Consider the following 18,375-nt stretch of genomic DNA (forward strand, 5'->3'; position numbering starts at 1 on the left):
AGGGATCTGATTAAGAAGTTGCAGATGATATAAAAATTGGCTGTGTGGTTGATAATGAAGGGGAAAGCTGCAGAGGGACGGGATTGAATTAACTTTGCATTTCTCCCACCACAATCAGAATCGTATATTTTGATTGGGGGCTTTGACTTGAGCAGTCGATTGTAACAGTACATATTCATTTCATTCACTCCTCCATCTTACAATAACTACAGCTGACATTGCTTATAGCAGCCATTTCAGGTTCAAGTTTAAATTTTTTCATCATCCTTCCTTTGGATGACGTACCATGTAAACATTACATTTCTTTTGGTTACGTGTCATCAAATTGGGTTGTAGTTTCGTGCGCAAGTTTGTATTATTTTAGCAAACTTACAGGAAAAGCCCATGAGGTTTATTCACTGTTGCCTGATGAGAGTTCATCAGACTATGAGATTTTAAAATGCTATCCTGGGTACATATGAGCTAGTACCAAAGGTGTACCGCCAAAAATTCTGAACCCTCCGAAAACAGCCTAAATAAACTTACCTTGAGTTTGAAAAGTTAAGCAGCTTGCTTTCAACCAATGCGTACGGGTACTGAAGATAGAGTCCACCAATGAAAACCTCAGAGAAGTGATCCTCCTCGACGAGTTCAAAAGCTCACTTCCCCTTTCCATAAGAAACCACTTGGAAGAACAAAACGTTCCAGGAGCCAGGTAGGCAGCAATCCTGGCCCAATTCACAAGCCCTTGCCCCAAGGGAAACCCTTCCCTAGTCAGCTCCAAAATCCTGAAAAGAATAGAAGGTGGGAGGGTGATAGGAGGATGAACAGCCCTGGGCAAGAAGGGAGAGCTGGAAACACAGGGGGCCCTCCTCAGGCCAAAAAGGTGGGTGTTGAGAGCAGGAGTGACGCCCAAAAACCTGTATGTTTCCATTGTAACAAGGCAGGTCACCTTCGAGCTGACTGCTGGAAGTTACAGAGAAAACCCATAAGTTTAGTCAGGGTACACAGACCAGTGCAGGAAAAGGGGCCCTGATGGAAAGCACAGCAGACCAGGCTGTGTCTCTAACTGCGGCAGTAAAACCTATCGCTGTGAGTGTGGGAAAACTTAGCGAAATCCCAGAGAGTTACCAAGATTTTGTTTCCAGAGGAAAAGTGACCCCCATACCTCTCGAGTGAGGTGAGTAAGCCCACAGTCATCCTCAGGGATACAGGGGCCACCCAATCCCTCATTCTGGGAAGACTGCTAGTAAATAGTATGGGTGGAAAGTATATGCCCATAACTTTATACCGGGTGCACCTGGAGTGCGACCTTGTTTCAACACCAGTAACCATGGGGATTGTCCTTAGTTTACATTTGGATGGAGTCGACCTGCTCCTGGGTAATGATCTGGCGAGGGCAAAGGTGGTAGCATCTCCAGTGGTATTTGAAAGACCAAAAAAGGTCAGGGAGACAGAGCAGTTACAGGAAAAGGTCCCTGGCATTCTCCCTGACTGTGTGGTGACCTGGTCCATGGCCAAACAAGCTCCGTCAGAGGAGGCTGAACTGGCACTGCAGACAGATGACCCAACTGTCTGGTTATCTGAATCCTTCTTTGGGAAGTTAGAGGGCCCAGAGGATGGATTAAGCAGGTCTTCCTTGGTCGAGACTCAACAAGTCGACACAGGGTTAAAAAAGTTAGCACAGACTGCCCAAACTGAAGCTGAAGCAGAGGGAGTTCCAGAGTGCGACTATTTAAAGGATGAGGTGCTGATGAAGAAGTGGAAACCCCCTCACAGACCTGCAGATGAAGAGTGGACAGTGGTTCACCAGGTAGTGGTGTCGCCGAGGTACCGTAGGGAAATATTGAGAATAGTCCACGACATTCCAATGGCTGGACATGTCGCTATCAGAAAAACCTAAGGCCACATCATACAGTATTTTCACAGGCCACAACTCCACAAGGATGTGGTGGAGTTCTGTGAGACTTGCTACATGTGCCAGGTTGTGGGGAAGCCTCAACCTGCAATAAAACCTGCACCCTTAATTCCCATATTGGCTTTTGGGGAACCGTTCAGCAGAGTGCTGGCAGATTGTGTGAGACACATGCCGAAAACAAATGGGGCTACCAGTATCTGCTCACCATTATGGATGTGGCTACTCAATTTCCAGAGTCTATCCCTCAAAGAACTATCTCTGACAAGGTAATGGTGTAGGGACTAACCCAGTGTTCACCCAATATGGTCTGCCTGCTGAGATCCAGTCGGATCAGGCCACAAATTTTATGTCCAGTATTTTTCAAAAAGTCATGGGTAATCTGGGCATAACCCAACTAAAGTCCTCAGCCTACCACCCACAGTCACAAGGGACTTTGCAGCAGTACCACCGGACCCTAAAGACAATGATCAGTCATGACTGGGACAAAGGGCCGGGATTTCTTCTGTTTGTGACCAGGCGCACACCCAATGAGTCCACTGGCTTTAGTTCCTTTGAATTAGTTTATGGACACGAGGTGAGAGGTCCTTTAAAACTAGTCAAGGAGAGGGTTTTGGGACACAGGGATGAATCTTCCCTGTTAGACTACATCTCCATGTTCCGAGAATGGCTCACGAGAGCCTGTGCGGTGGCTCAGGAACACCTCAAAACCTCCCAGACAGCTATGAATAGGCAGGCGGATAAACATGCCAAGGCCAGAATATTTCAGCCCACAGGCCATGTGTTAGTGCTATTACTAATGCAGCGATAATCATTGAAAGCCCAATTCAGTGGCCCATACAGAGTGGTAAAGAGAAGGTAAATTATATAATTGACGCCACAGATCGTAGGAAAAAGCAAAGGCTGTGCCATTTCAATCTGTTAAAAGAATATCACAGCCATGAAGGGGCAAACAAGCACAGCTCTGTAAGGCAGTCAGGAAAGAGGAGGGTGAAAGGGACAGTCAGGATGAGTTAGAAGGAGGCCAGGAGGATTCCCAAATCAAACCCCCTACCATCCGGTTCGCTAACAATGAAATGTTAGGGAAATTGGACACCGTACTCTCCTATTTAAACACAGAACAGAGAGGAGATCTAACAAGGCTTCTCAGCATTTAAAGAGATCTGCAGGGGCAAACCAGGGTGCACGACCCTAACCCTACACCATGTGGATGCAGGAGAGACCCCTCCCATAAAAAATCCCTATCGCCAAGGTCCCAGGAAACTGACCCAGGTTCAGGAGGAAGTTCAGAATGAAGACCTAGAAATTAAAGATTTAAATTCTGAAGGGAGACACCGAAAAGCTCATAAGCCAAAGGAAAACCCTAAGTCCAAGAAGGTATTTGTGACAGATTTGGAGGGTGTGATGGTGGTGGTGACTGCAATTCAAGTATCCTAACTGAGGAGGAATTGTGGGCCAGGTTGGATGAGCTGGAACAACAGGGATGCAGGACGAAATTGATTGGTGGTCTCAAGCTGCAAGGAAAAAAAATCCAGCACTGGGTTAAAGTACAAAATGACTGAAAGACTTCAAGACATGTTTAAAACTTTGCCTGACAAAGTGTCTTATGATGTTATGGTGCCATTTGGCCCACTTGCATTTATGCCAGGTAACCTCACTCTTCCCCTCCCTGCACCTCCCTCGACCCTCCCTTCTTTCTCCCCCGATGCCAGTCCCGCTTCCTCCCTGCTTCCTCTCTCCTCTCTGAACCCCTCGCTCCTGCATCCTCACTTTCTCCTCCTCCATCCTCCCCTCCTCCTCCCCCCTCATCTTCTCCCCTCCTCCCTTTCATCCCACTACTCCCTCTTCCGAGCACCCCTCCTGACCTCTCCGCTCCTGACCTCTCCTCCCCCATCTCCCCATTCCACTCCTCCTTTCCCCCCTCCACCCCCTCTTCCTTTCCCCCATCCCCTCATGCACCTCCCTGTGGCCCCCCCGCCATCCCTCCACTGCCACTCCTGCCCACCCCTCACCCAAGCTCCTCTCCATCCCCATCCCCATATCATCCAGCTTCCCGTACAGGAATTAATTTGGATAGGATTTAAAGGACAGTGAGGCCTGGTTTTGACATTTGGCCGATTGCCAAGCTTGTGAATAATAAAACACTTCAGGTCATTAATGTTCAGGTTTGACAGGGTGGACTAAATTCCAACACCACATAGAGCTTGTGATTGGAAGCTGGGCTTGTTGAATTTGTCACCTGATGTTCTTTCCTGCTACTGGTGAGTAATGGATGTGTTCAAGTCCAGGCAGATTTTAAGATTCAGAGCATTGTTTGTACTGCTCCTTATACCAGATTGCTGTCTCGCTAGATGACAGAAGACGAAGAGGGTTTGTGCTGTGGAGAACCAGGTTATTTTTTGCACAAAGAACAACAACTCCCAAAGTGCCTTTGCAGGTAAGTTAAGGGAGAGGGTGCCCCAAGATGGAGGTGGCCTCTCTCCAACTGTTTCAAATGTAAAATCAAAACCGGCCTCACCATTGTGGGAAGGGGCACCCTGTCCGCATGGCGGCCCACAGCTGTAACTGAAGTCAAGTAGGCTGGGGGTGGGGGGAGGGGGGGGGGCCTCTGAGCTTGCCGGGAGCACTGGTCCATTGGTCTGCTGCTGGGAGGCTGCTCCCAGGTAGCTGGCCTCTTCCCAGCACCTCTGGGACCTGAAGGCCCACTGGAAAAATCCAGTTGGCCTCTGACAATCGGCCTTAGTCAGCCCTTAACTAGTTGAAATAAGACAAAGTGCTGGAAATACTCAGCAGTTCTGGCACCATCTGTGGAGAGAGAAACAGTGAACATTTCATGTCTGTGGCCTTTCATCAGAACCTGATGAGTATTTCCAGCACTTTCTGTTCTTTCAGATTTCCAGCATTTGCAGTATTTTGCTTTTACCTTAACAAGTTAAATCGGCTACCTGCCGCTTGTAGGAGGGCCTCACCCACCCCTTCCTGCCGCCTGGAAAATAGCGCAGGGGGTGGGATGGATTCGGGGAACCGGATCGTTGCCCGGCAACGCAGTATTCAACACCCGCCCTCCTCCGTTCAGAGACTGTGCAGCCTTTTGCTAAGAATCTAAAAACACTCCCTTAGCAATTATCATGATAGATCACGTTTAATTGATGTAATCTTCTCTGATTCTAAACTGCACTGTTAGCAGCTCTAGTAAGTTGCTGTTTGGGATAGAAATGCGATACTGTACTCATGTGGCTCCTGGTTTGACGTAGTCATGTGACCTCTACCATGAGGCACTCTGACTGCAGGCAGCCATCACAAGCAGTTTCATTAAAGACACAGTACACACCAGACTGTTATCCTGTGAGCTCAGAACATGGTGTCAGAGTGGAGCTGAGAGTGAGTTTCAGAGATACAGCACTGAAACAGGCCCTTCGGCCCACCGAGTCTGTGCCGACCATCAACCACCCATTTATACTAATCCTACACTAATCCCATATTCCTACCACATCCCCACCTGTCCCTATATTTCCCTACCACCTACCTACACTAGGGGCAAATTCTAATGGCCAATTTACCTATCAACCTGCAAGTCTTTTGGCGTGTGGGAGGAAACCGGAGCACCCGGAGGAAACCCACGCAGACACAGGGAGAACTTGCAAACTCCACACAGGCAGTACCCGGAATTGAACCCGGGCGCTGGAGCTGTGAGGCTGCGGTACTAACCACTGCGCCACTGTGCCGCCCTGTGTTGAAGAGCTGTTTAGAAGCACAGCTACAGAACGAAGGTCACAGGAATGGTCACAACTGCTAAAAGCTGCTAAAAGCTACAGGAAGCCACAGAAAAGTAATAGAGAAACAGCTGAAAGCACAGGGTATGAAATTGGCTGCAAATGTTTCCTCTGCCTGTGCCAGTCGAAATGAAAGGTGGTATGAAGCAGAACTGGCAGTTTTTCCACTCGCAATGGCAAAATTATGAAATTACAACAAAATTAATTAGCAAACCAGAGCAGCTACAAGTAGCTACACTTTTATTACTGTTGGGGAGAGACTGTTACAAAGTGTATTCCACCCTAAATCTCTCTGAAGAGCATAAAAAACAGACATCAGAAAGTTTAAACACCTTGAAGTCACACTCTGAACCCCAAGTGAACATAACCTATGAACAGTATGTGTTCAATATTAGAGCCCAAGGTGAAAAAAAGTCCATTAATCAGTATGTGACTGAATTAACACAGCTCGCAGAATCCTGTGAATTTGCACTCTAAAAGATGGTCTAATTAAAGACAAGATTGTATTAGGCAAAAGAGATCCCTCAGTGAGAGCACGTCTACTGAGAGAAGACAAACTGACTATCAGGAAAGCGATTGACATGTGCAGAAGTGGTGAGGTTGTAAATCAGCAGCTGTACCATATTCATGGCAGAACAGACCAGGCCTTGCATTATGCTGATAGACATTCCAGGCCGAAAGGGCAGAAAGATCACAGACAAAGGGCAGGATTCAAATACTGCTGAGGGGATCACGTACAGGAAAAGAAGGCTTGTTTAGTGTGGGGAGAACAGTGTTCTCACTGCAAGAAGCTGATTCATTCGGCACACAAATGTTTGGTTGGAAGGAAGCACAACAAACAGGTACGGATGGCCACTGGAGAGATGTCAGCTGATGATTCTGACAAATCACTATACACCATACAACAGGTTGGTTCAGTCAGATTGATAGGTGATGAATGGTTTGTGACTGTTGGAATGATGACTGCAGAAGGAGAATATCAAGTCAACATAAAGTGCCAGATAGACACCGGTGCATCATGCAACATCATGATCTTCACAGACCTCTGCGAAGTAGCTCAACATGGCGATCCAAAAATGAAATCATCAAAAGTATGTTTGAGGCTATATGATGGCACCAAACTAGTGCCGAGAAGACAAATTACTCTGAGAGCCCAATGCAATGACAAGAGTTAAGATCTGGAGTTCCAGATCATAGACGGCAAGCAAAAGCCACTCATCTCAGCCGCAGCAAGTCCAAAGCTTGGACTGGTAACCCTCAACGCGCAAAAGAGATTTGCAACGTGTCGCAGCGCACTAAACCATTGACCACGGAAGAGATCCTAGAGGAGTACAATGATGTATTTACAGGTCTAGGATGTCTTCCAGGAGAACATCATCATGAAGTTGATGAGAGGGTAAGACCAATTCAGCATCTGCCAAGGAAAGTTCAGCTGCCCTCAAGGCCAGCCTGAAAGACAAGATAGAAGAGCTGGAAAAGAAGGGAGTAATCAAGAAAGTGACAACCCTGACAGAATGAAATTAGCAGCATGGTAACAGTGAAACAACCGGGAAAACTGAGAGTATGTATTGACCCAAAGGATCTAAATAAAACTCTGAAGAGATCTCACTCACCCATACCAACCATTGGCAAAAAATCTTCATGACCCTAGATATGAAGGATGGTTACTGGCAAGTGAAGTTGGATGAAAGCAGCAGCTTTCTAACTACATTCTGGATACCGTTCGGGAGATACCGATGGTTGCGCATGCCGTTTGGCATTTCCATGGCCCCAGAGGAGATTCAACACAGAAAACATGAGATAGTGATCTTCCCAGAGTTGAAGTGAGAGTGGATGATCTGCTAGTTTATGGATGTGGAGACTCAATGGAAGAAGACATTACTGACCATGATCAAAATCTAGTGCGACTGAGGGACAGAGCTCGCCAGATGAACCGGAAGCTGAAACAAAAATTGCAATTAAAGATGCCAAAAGTCAAGTACATAGGTCATGTACTGACAGAAAAAAGGTCTTTGCCCAGATCCTGAAAAGAAGAGAGCAGGAGCAGCGATGCGGTGAACAACAGATGTAAAAGCAATGCAACGATTTGTTGGATTCGTCAACTATTAAGCAAAATTTTTGCCCAATTTGTCATCGGAGTGTGAACCATTAAAGCAACTCACTGCCAAGGATGTGCAGTGGTATTGGGGCACAGAACAAGAAGCAGTGTTCACTAAAATCAAGCAACTAGTGACTGCAAAGCCAGTGCTGAAATACTATGATGTAAAAGATGAAGTTACTGTGCAGTGTGACGCCAGCGAGACAGGACTTGGAGCAACCCTAATGCAGCAAGAACAATCGGTTCCATTTGTATCCAGGACGTTAATGCAAACGGAACGATGCTATGCTCAGATCGAGAAAGAGTGCCTGGCCATTGTCTTTGCTTGTGAACATTCTCATCAATTGCGACTTGGAAGAGACAAAGTGACAGTCAAGTCCAACCACAAGCCACTTCAAAGCATTTTCCTCAAGCCGTTACTATCTGCTTCAAAGCGTCTGCAAAGGATGTTACTCCGTTTACAAAGATACTATCTGGAAGTGACATACAAGCAAGGGAAACAGATGTACATCACTGACATGCTGTCGAGAGCTGCTCTCCCTATGAGTACAGAGGATGTTACAACAGAGTGTGAAATCTTCCAGATCCAACATGAAGCTGCAGCTCGACATGCTCTGGAAGTCATCAACCCAGCAGAGACATTGAATCTGACTGACATGCACCTTGTTCAAATCAAGCGAACTACCCAACAAGATCCAACTCTCCAAGTGTTGCAAGAAATATTGATGAAAGGATGGCCTGACAGCAACAAGGACACTCCTGTGATCACAGCAGTGTATTGGGCTCACAGAGATGAATTGACAACCCAATATGGCATTGTGCACAAAGGAAATAGAATCATTATCCCTAAGGAGTTGAGAGGAGAGATGCTAAAGCGCATCATGCAAGCAACCAAGGAATTGAGTTGAGTCTGAGGAAGGTGAGAGAAGTGCTCTACTGGCCAAACATGAACAATGAAATCAAGGACCACATCAGCCAGGGCAGTGAGTGTAACGAGTACCAAGCTAAGCAAACTAAAGAGTCGCTGATGGCACATGACATCCCAGACAGACCATGGATGAAGCTGGGAGTAGACATCTTCACTCTCGCAGGAACTAATTATCTTGTCAATGTAAACCAGCTGACTTCAATGACTACCGGTGAGATTATAGATTACCTGAAAGCACACTTCAGTCGTTACGGTATTCCAGACATTGTTTTGACAGACAATGGCCCTCAGTACACGAGTGAAGAATTTAGCCACTTCAAAAAGGATTGGGAAATCCAACACCATCCTTCATCACCACACTATCCCCGGTCAAATGGAAAGGCTGAGGTGGCAGTGAAAATCGCCAAAGGAATCATAAAGGAATTGAGCAAATCTGGCACAGATGTGTACAAGGCAATTCTCAAGTGGTGAAACACACCTACTGAAGACATGGAAAGTAGTCCAGTACAAAGACTAATGTCACGCCGCACCCAAACTACTCTTCCAATTGTAAAAAAGCTACTGAAGCCAGAACTAGTAACAGGTGTGAGTGACAATAACAAGGTGAAATGGCAGAAAGTCAAATTTCACATTGACAGAACTACCAAAACATTGCCAGAAATGAGCATTGGAGAGCCAGTAAGAGTACAAACCTTCAATACTCTCAACAAGAGTCAGCCCAACTGGCAACTTGGGACCTGTGTCGAGCAGTTGTCACCTCAATTGTACGCGGTGGAGGTGAACGTCCAGAATGACAAACAACGAATGCATGAGAACTTAAACAAAAACAAGAAATGCTGGATTCACTCAGCAGGTCTGGCAGCATCTGTGGAAAGAGAAGCAGAGTTAACGTTTCGGGTCAGTGACCCTTCTTCGGAAGTTCCGAAGAAGGGTCACTGACCCGAAACGTTAACTCTGCTTCTCTTTCCACAGATGCTGCCAGACCTGCTGAGTGAATCCAGCATTTCTTGTTTTTGTTTCAGATTTCCAGCATCCGCAGTATTTTGCTTTTATTTTAATGCATGAGAACTTGTTGTTCATAGTGGGTAACTAGACAACTCACAATGTCAATGATAATGCATGCACCTTTTTTTTGTCTGACAAGGGGGATTTTTGGGATAGAAATTCAAAACTTTACTAATTTGCCTCCTGGCTTGCCGTAGTCATGTGACTTCCACCATGAGACACTCTGACTGCAGGCAGCCATCACAAGCAGTTTTACAAAAGACAGGGCACACACCAGACTGTTGTCCTGCGAGCTCAGAACAGTTGTGTTCCAAACAGCTTTTAGAAACCCAGCACATTTAACTCAATGCTTTAAATGTTTTATTTTAATTTTTGACTGCGTTTACAATATAAAGTTAATTTTTAATGGTGTTGGTGTACCGTGGTTCATTGTGATGAGAGTTGTGACTGAGCTGTTCAATATGTCTATAAAATGTGGAATGAGAAAAGGCCATTCAGACAATCATATTGAGACTAACTCAGAGGCACGTTGGGAGCAGGGAGGGCTTTGACATTGAGTGAGGGAGGCGGAAGTAATCTCAGTGCATCTGTCAGCTGCATTTCAACACAGCCAGCTCACTATTATTTTGGCGTTGATTGTGTGGCAGTGGGTGTGAAGAGGACCCGCATGGTGCGATCTCAACTCCAATATCTAAAGGGCCAATTCATCCCCCTTGCTCCAGCCCCCCCTTCCCATAATTCCCCGTCTCCCTCTTCCCATTCCCACTCCCTCCTGCATTCTCTGCACCACCCCTCTTACCCCTCCCCGTTCCCCTGCACCTTCCCCTCCCTCCGCTTCCCATTCTCTTCCCCTCTTCCCCACATCTCCAGCTTCCTGCCTGGGAAATCACCCCGTTGCCTTCGACTGAAGGGAAAGTGGTGGGCGGTGTGTGGCGATTGATCGATTCCAAAGCCATCGATCTTTCCACTATGTCAAAGTTGAACGTTATCACTGACATGTTTTATTATTTGTGCTCAATTCCAGCACAACACGGAGCTTGTGATTGGAAGCTGGGCTTGTTCACTTTGGGGCTTAATGATCTTTCCTGTCCCTGGTGAGTGATGGGTGTGTTCAGGTCCTGGAGGATTTTAAAATTCAGAGTATTGTTGGTACTGCCCCGAATACAGCAATGTCCTTCAGCTAGATGACAGAAAAACCCATTTGGGCTGTGGAAAACAAGGTTATTAGGCTGTACAAAGAACCAAAACTCCCAAATTGTGAGTTATGTCATAAATCCAAGCAGATTTATTCCATCCTGCCTCACATGTGATACATCCATATAACTCGGGTACAGTGTGAGAGACCCCAGGGTACATTGTGAGGGATCAGGATATAATGTGAGGGACCCTGGGGTATACTGTGGAATTATGGCCAACACGGACTGTGGGCCGGAAAAAGTTGCCTTAAAATGTAAGCAACTAAACAGCAGGTCAGAATGGCAGGAGTTCAGTCTTAGTGTGGTCAGTGGAGTAGCAGTGTTTTGGTGGCAGAGTCCAGGAATTTGGAAGATACCTTTTAGCAAAGAGTTTGCAGGACCGGGTGATGTGCAGTGGGCAGGGTCAGAGGTCAGGGTTTGGGGATTGGCAAGGAGTCCCAGGTAACTTTAAATTAGCTATTCACTTGTAGTTAGTCCTGAAATTCACCTACTGTTGGAGCCAGGGCGATGTAAACAGTGGAACAGAGAAAGAGGGGCCAAGGATAGAAGTGCCCAGCTGCTGGCCAGACCTGTAGACGTGTAACCTCTCATGAAACAAGTTTAAAAGCCGGAGCCTTTCTGATGAAAGATCACAGACCTGAAACGTTAACTCTGTTTCTCTTTCCAGAGCTGCAGCCTGATCTGTTGAGTATTTCCTGCACTTTCTGTTTTTATTTCAGATTTCCAGCATCTGCAGTATTTTGCTTTCATTCTGGCAGAGGTCCAGTTGCTCGATTAGACACCAACATGGCGAGATGTTTTTTTGAGGAGCAGGAAGTCGCTGCCTTGAATCAGAAATTCAGCCTTTCTTCACCTGCTGAAATCAACAATCTCATCCTCAACTATCTGCAGAGAAAGGTGAGAATGTGGCCGATCCAAAAATCAGCATCTGGGTCAGACGGTCAGGAGTTCAAGTCCCAGTCCAGAGACATGAACACGTAATCCTGACTGACATTCCCAATGCAGTACCGAGGCAGTGTGCACTATTGCCTTTCAGATGAGATGTTAAACTGAGGCCCTGTCTGCCCTCAGGTGAATGTAAAAGATCCCATGGCACTATTTCGAAGAAGAGTAGGGGAGTTGTCCCCGGTGTCCTGACCAACATTTATCCTCAATCAACATCAGAAAAACAGATTATCTGGTCATTATCACATTGCTGCTTGTGGGAGCTTGCTGTGCACAAATTGGCTGTTGCTGTAAAGCATTTTGAGACATCCTGAGATTGCAAAAGACTGGATAAAGAAATGTACTTGGGTGTGCAGGGGACAATTTCAAAATCTGCAGATGACACAAAACTTGAAAGTATAGTGGACAGCGAGGAGGATAGTGTTAAACTTCAAGAGGACATCGACAGGCTGGTGTATAGGGTGGACACATGACAGATATAATTTAATGCAGAGAAGTGTCAGGTAATTCTTTTTGGTCGCAAGAACAAAGATAGGCAATATAAAAATGAAGGGTGTCTATCTAAAGGGGGTGCAGGAGCCGTGGGACCTGGGGGTATATGTGCACAAATCATTGACGGTGGCAGGACAGGTTGAGAAAGTGTTTAAAAAGGCAAACAGGATCCTGGGCTTTAGAAATAGAGGCATAGAGTACAAAAGCAAAGATGTTAATGGTGAACCTTTATAATACACCTGTTTGCCCTCAATTGGAGAATTTTGTACATTTCTGGACACCACACTTTCGGAAGGATGTGAAGGCCTTAGAGGGGGTGCAGAAAAGATTAACTAGAATATTTCCGGGGCAAAGGTCCCTCTGTTATATGGATTGATAGGAGAAGCTGGGGTTGTTCTCCTTCGAGAAGAGGTTAAGAGAAGATTTGATAGAGTTTTTCAAAATCATGAGAGGGTTTGGACAGAGGAGATAGGGAGAAACAGTTCCCATTGGTGAAAGGATCAAGAACGAGATGACATCGATTTCAGGTGAATGGCAAAAGAACTAAAGGCGACGTGAAAAATCTTTTTTAAGCAGTGAGTGGTTAGAATCTGGAATGCACTGCCTGAGAGTTTGGTGGAGGCAGCTTCAATCGAACCTTTCAAAAGGGAATTGGATAATTATCCAAAGAGAAATTTTGCAGGGCTAAGGGGAAAAGGGCAGGGAGTGGGACTTGGTGAGTTGCTCTTGCAGAGAGCTGGCATGGATACGATGGGCCAAATGGCCTCCTTCTGTGTTGTAACTGTTCTATGATTCTACGATAAGTCTATGTTTCTTCTCTAGTGGCCAATCTGTTACACTTTGATTTGTCTAAATACTTTTGAAGTGTGATATTGCCTTTAAATATTTTCCAGCAGTGACTGGGATTTATAGTTAAGTGTAAAATACATGGAAATCTGTGAAATGAAACCTTAGTAATTTTCAGAATTTAATAGTTAAATGTTGGGGATACTTTTTCCAATGTCAACTTGATTGTTACCAGTCCTCTCACCACTGGGTAGTTCGCCATCACCAACACCACCTACTTCCACCTCCATTACATTGTCCAGCTCCACTCCTGCCTCAACTCATCTGCTGCTGAAACCCTCATCCATGTCTTTGTAACCTCTAGACTTGACTTTCCAACACCCTCCTGGCCGGCTTCTCACATTCTACACTCTGGAAACTTGAACTCATCCAATATTCTGCTGTCTGTGTCCTAACTCACACCAAGAGCCACTCACCCATCATCCAGGTCCGGCAACTCCTTGATCCTGGTTTTCAAATTTCAATTCTGACGTCTTGTTCATTCTCAATTTTAGGCACTCCACGACTGGCGGCCGTGCCTTCACCTGCCAAATCCCTAAGTTCTGGAATTCTCTCCCTAAACCTCCCCAACTTTCCTCCTTGAAGACGCTCCTTAAAATCTACCTCTTTGACCACACTGTCAGTCATTTATCCCACATTTTCTTCATGTGGTTCCTGAGAAATGGCTTGGGATGTTTTACTTCATTAAAGGCTCTATATAAATGTGAATTGTTGTAGTATTCTCATCGTGGGGTAATGATCTCATCTCTGAGTGAGAAGATGGCAGGTTCACAATTCACTGCAGATTTGAGCTTACAACCTCAGCGCAGTACTGAGGGTGAGCTGCCCTGTCAGAAGTGCTGACTTTCAGATATGCTGTTATAATGAAGTCCTATTAGCCTGTTCTGTTTAAACTTTTGGAAAAAGAGCAGGAATTCTCCTGGTGTCCAGGTGTAAGAACTAGGGTCGACAACTCCGCTTGGACATGTTCCTAGAGATTTCATCACATGATCACCCACCACCAGCTGCCCCATCCCCAGTCAAACAGCCTTTTCCGCAACTCCAGTGTACTTGTCACCAATCAACTGAAGTGTTTAGAAGAAGAGAAAAGATACAAACCTTTTCTTTGATGCCCTACAATTTTTATCTCCGGCTGTTTCTCGCAGCAGTATCCGGAAAATCATTCCATAATTCCAGAGACTGCAAGACAATCCTGGAGGGTTGGCAATGCTTCGGAAGAACCAGATATAACTCCTCCTCCTGGCAAGCTGTATCAGGAGGCTCTTTTGGAATGTGAAGCCCAGACCATTAATATGGCTGCGGCCTAACACCTCCAGAGCAAACAACCAGTCAGTCACTGGAAAATTAAATTTCTACCCAATTAAATCTGTCTTTTTGTTGTGTTAAAGGTGAGTGTTAATTCTGCTTATACAGATCACAGTGAGTGACTAGATTAATTAATTTGGGGTTTCTTGCCTTTATTGTGTCTTCAGTTGAGGACTATATGGTTTCTGCCATTTCTAGGAACTCAATGTGCAGGCTTTCCAATAAAGCTATCAGGCACAGAATTACTGAACGCAAGTTTTTTTCTGGGGTGGGGAGATGGTGGTGATAGTGAAGAGATGGATGTGTCAGTAAAATAATCTCGACTCGGGGTGTGCTTTGTATGGGTCAACACTTAACAAATCTCCTGGACTGCCTCCAAACCCAGGAGAAAAATCAAAGGGCATTCAGAACACAGTTTTGTTTACTGATTGTAAAAATATCGGACATGGGAATAAAAATGGCTGTTTGGATGATTCTTGTTCGTTGGTCAATCGGGTAATGAGGAGCGTGTTCTCTTTCTGATGACCCTTGGGTAATGAAGAGATAGTTGACTTTCTGATTGGCTGTGGGTGTGTTGGCAGACCAATGGCGGGAGTGTTGAAGTTGGGGGACAGAGGGTGAAGAGATGTTTGTTTGATTAAAATGTGATTCCCTTTTCAGAAGGGGAAGCCCTTCAGCCTGGCAGTGGATGTGGGATGTGGCTCAGGTCAGAGCTCCCGGGGACTGGCTTCTTACTTTGAAAAAGTGGTTGGAATTGATCTGAGTGGAGCTCAGATTGAAGAGGCCAAGAAACTGGATAGACCTGATAATGTCTCTTACAGGTAACCATAGTAATCTGAAGATTTTATAGAGCACAAAAACTAAAGTTGCAGCCTTTCTCATTTTGTTGAGGGTGATCAATTTTAGTTTCAGTAGTTCGATCGCATTCAAAGAGATCTAGACAAATAAAGTTCGTGACCATGAAAATTCTTGATGCATTTTAATATAATTTATTGGATGATAACAGGAAATATGAATCTTGGATGCAGATGCAATGAGTTTTCATGAGAAAGTTGGAAAAGGATTTGGATGTGATAATTGGTCATTGACTGAAAGCATTGTGTCAAAATGCTGTCATTATCAGCAATCAAGTATTGTGAAGCATAGAATCACAGATAGTTTAAGGCACAGAATGATCCACCTATTCCACCTTCCCGCATTTGATCCGTAGCCCTGCAGCTTATGGGACGTGAGGTGTCTATCCAGACTCCTTTTGATCGAGTTGAGGGTCTCTGCCTCAACTATCCTTCGCTCCCTTTTTAAACAGATGTACAATGTTAGCAGTTCTCCAATCCTCCGGCATCACACCTGTATCCAGTGAGGACTGGAAAATGATGGTCAGACCCTCTGCTATTTCCTCTCTTGCTTCTTTTAACAGCCTAGGAAGCATTTCATCTGGCCCTGGTGATTTATCAACTATTAAGGATGCTAATCCCATTCTCCTTCCTCTCTCCCTATGTTTATCACATCCAATAATTCACACTCCTCCTCCTTGACTACCATATCTGCATTGTCCCCCTCTTTTGTGAAGACAGACGCAAAGCATTCATGAAAAACCATACCAATATCTTCCGTTTCTACACATAGGTTACCTTTTTGGTCTTTTATGGGCCCTACTCTCTCCTTAGTTATCCTCTTACTCTTAACGTATTGATAAAATATCATTGGGTTCACCTTGATTTTGCTTGCCAATATTCTTTCATGCCCTCTCTTTGCTTTCCTAATTTCCTTTTTGATTTCATCCCTCCACTTTCTATACTCCTCTCGGCTTTCTGTAGTATTGAGTTCTTGGTGTCGGACATAAGCTTTCCTTTTCTGCCTTATTTTACCCGATAGGCTCCTTGACACCCATGGGGCCCTAGATTTGGCCGCTTCACCATTTTTCTTTGTGGAAACATGTTTACCCTGAACCCCTTGAATCTCCCCTTTGAATGTCTCCCACTGTTCACACACCATCCTGACTTGGAACTATATCGCCGTTCCTTCACTGTCGCTGGGTCAAAATCCTGGAACTCCCTTCCTAACAGCACTGTGGGTGTACCTACACCGCATGCACTGCAGTGGTTCAAGAAGGCAGCTCACCACCACCTTCTCAAGGGCAATTAGGAATGGGCAATAAATGCTGGCCTAGCCAGTGACGCCCACATCCCATGAATGAAAAAAAAAATAACTTGATTATAAATTAAATGTTAATCCTGTATAATTTATTGGTTTGGTTACAATTAGAATGTGAACAATGGTGGACATGTAAAGACTCGCTGGTCTATCTAGCCTTTCCCATATTACTGCCATGCCTTGTCTATCACAATATATACACTCCCCACCCCATCCAAAACTATGTGATTTCCTGGGTGATCTGAGGAACCGGATAAACCCAGGCAATTCAGTGGGGAACATGGAGGAAATTTCTCTCTGAGCCTCTTTGATGATCAAAGCTCGTCCAGGAGCTGGCTCTGGACCTGATGAATGTTACCAGATATTTACCTCTTGTAGAAGATCATCTCCACCCCAGGCAGAAACAAGTCCAGGACTCACTTGAAGGAATTCAGTGAATCAGCGTGTGCCGAATGGGACTGCAGCCTGTTCCACAGGTCCATTATTCTCCGGGAGAAGAGCTACCCGCTGACATCAAACCTAGATCTTGCCTTATACAATTTAAAATTGTGGCCTCTGATCCTTCCTAATCTATTTAGAACATAGAACATAGAACAGTACAGCACAGTATAGGCCCTTCGGCCCACGATGTTGTGCCGACCCTTTAACCTACTCTAAGATCAAACTACCTGCATACCCTTCATTCTACTATCATCCATGTACCTCTCCAAGAGTCGCTTAAATGTCCCTAATGTATCTGCTTCCACTACCACCGCTGGCAGTGCATTCCACGCACCCACCACTCTCTGTGCAAAGAACCTACCTCTGACATCCCCCCTAAACCTACCTCCAATCACCTTAAAATTATGCCCCCTGGTGATAGCCCTTTCCACCCTGGGAAAATGTCTCTGGCTATCCACACTATCTATGTCTCTCATCATCTTGTACACCTCTATCAAGTCACCTCTCATCCTTCTTCGCTCCAATGAGAAAAGCCTGAGCTCCCTCAACCTTTCTTCGTAAGACATGCCCTCCAGTCCAGGCAGCATCCTTGTAAATCTCCTCTGCACCCTCTCTAAAGCTTCCACATCCTTCCTATAATGAGGCGACCAGAACTGAACACAATATTCCAAGTGTGGTCTAACCAGGGCCTTATAGAGCTGCAGCATAACCTCGCGGCTCTTAAACTCAATCCCCCTGTTAATGAAAGCCAACACACCATACGCCTTCTTAACAACCCTATCAACTTGGGTGGCAACTTTGAGCGATCTATGGACGTGGACCCCAAGATCCCTCTGTTCCTCCACACTGCCAAGAATCCTGTCTTTAAGCCTGTATTCTGCATTCAAATTTGACCTTCCAAAATGAATCACTTCACACTTTTCCAGTTTGAACTCCAGCTGCCACTTCTCAGCCCAGCTCTGCATCATGTCAATGTCCCGTTGCAACCTACAACAGCCCTCCACACTATCCACAACTCCAGCAACCTTTGTGTCATCGGCAAACTTGCTAACCCAGCCTTCCACTTCCTCATCCAAGTCATTTATAAAAATCACAAAGAGCAGAGGTCCCAGAACAGATCCTTGTGGAACACCACTGGTCACCGAGCTCCAGGCTGAATACTTTCCATCTACTACCACCCCCTGTCTTCTATGGGCCAGCCAATTCTGTATCCAGACAGCCAAATTTCCCTGTATCCCATGCCTCCTTACTTTCTGAAAGAGCCTACCATGGGGAACCTTATCAAACGCCTTGCTGAA

The 18,375-nt window shown here is 45.5% G+C and overlaps 1 protein-coding gene across 7 annotated transcripts in view; it reads left to right on the plus strand.

Moving 5' to 3' along the window:
* Positions 1–18,375, plus strand: part of LOC137371776 (putative methyltransferase DDB_G0268948) — a 50,403-nt gene that overhangs the window by 5,884 nt on the left and 26,144 nt on the right. For 2 of the 7 annotated variants that reach the window (XM_068034631.1, XM_068034632.1), the window contains exons 2-4: positions 4,246–4,331; positions 11,614–11,791; positions 15,143–15,303. In XM_068034631.1, the coding sequence (XP_067890732.1) occupies positions 4,246–4,331; positions 11,614–11,791; positions 15,143–15,303 (425 nt within the window). Of the gene's footprint in view, positions 1–4,165; positions 4,332–11,561; positions 11,792–15,142; positions 15,304–18,375 lie in introns of those variants that run through there. The other 5 variants (XM_068034630.1, XM_068034629.1, XM_068034634.1 and 2 more) reach the window with 5 other exon arrangements.

Source organism: Heterodontus francisci, chromosome 7 (assembly GCF_036365525.1).
Source record: "Heterodontus francisci isolate sHetFra1 chromosome 7, sHetFra1.hap1, whole genome shotgun sequence".
NCBI classification, from domain to species: domain Eukaryota; kingdom Metazoa; phylum Chordata; class Chondrichthyes; order Heterodontiformes; family Heterodontidae; genus Heterodontus; species Heterodontus francisci.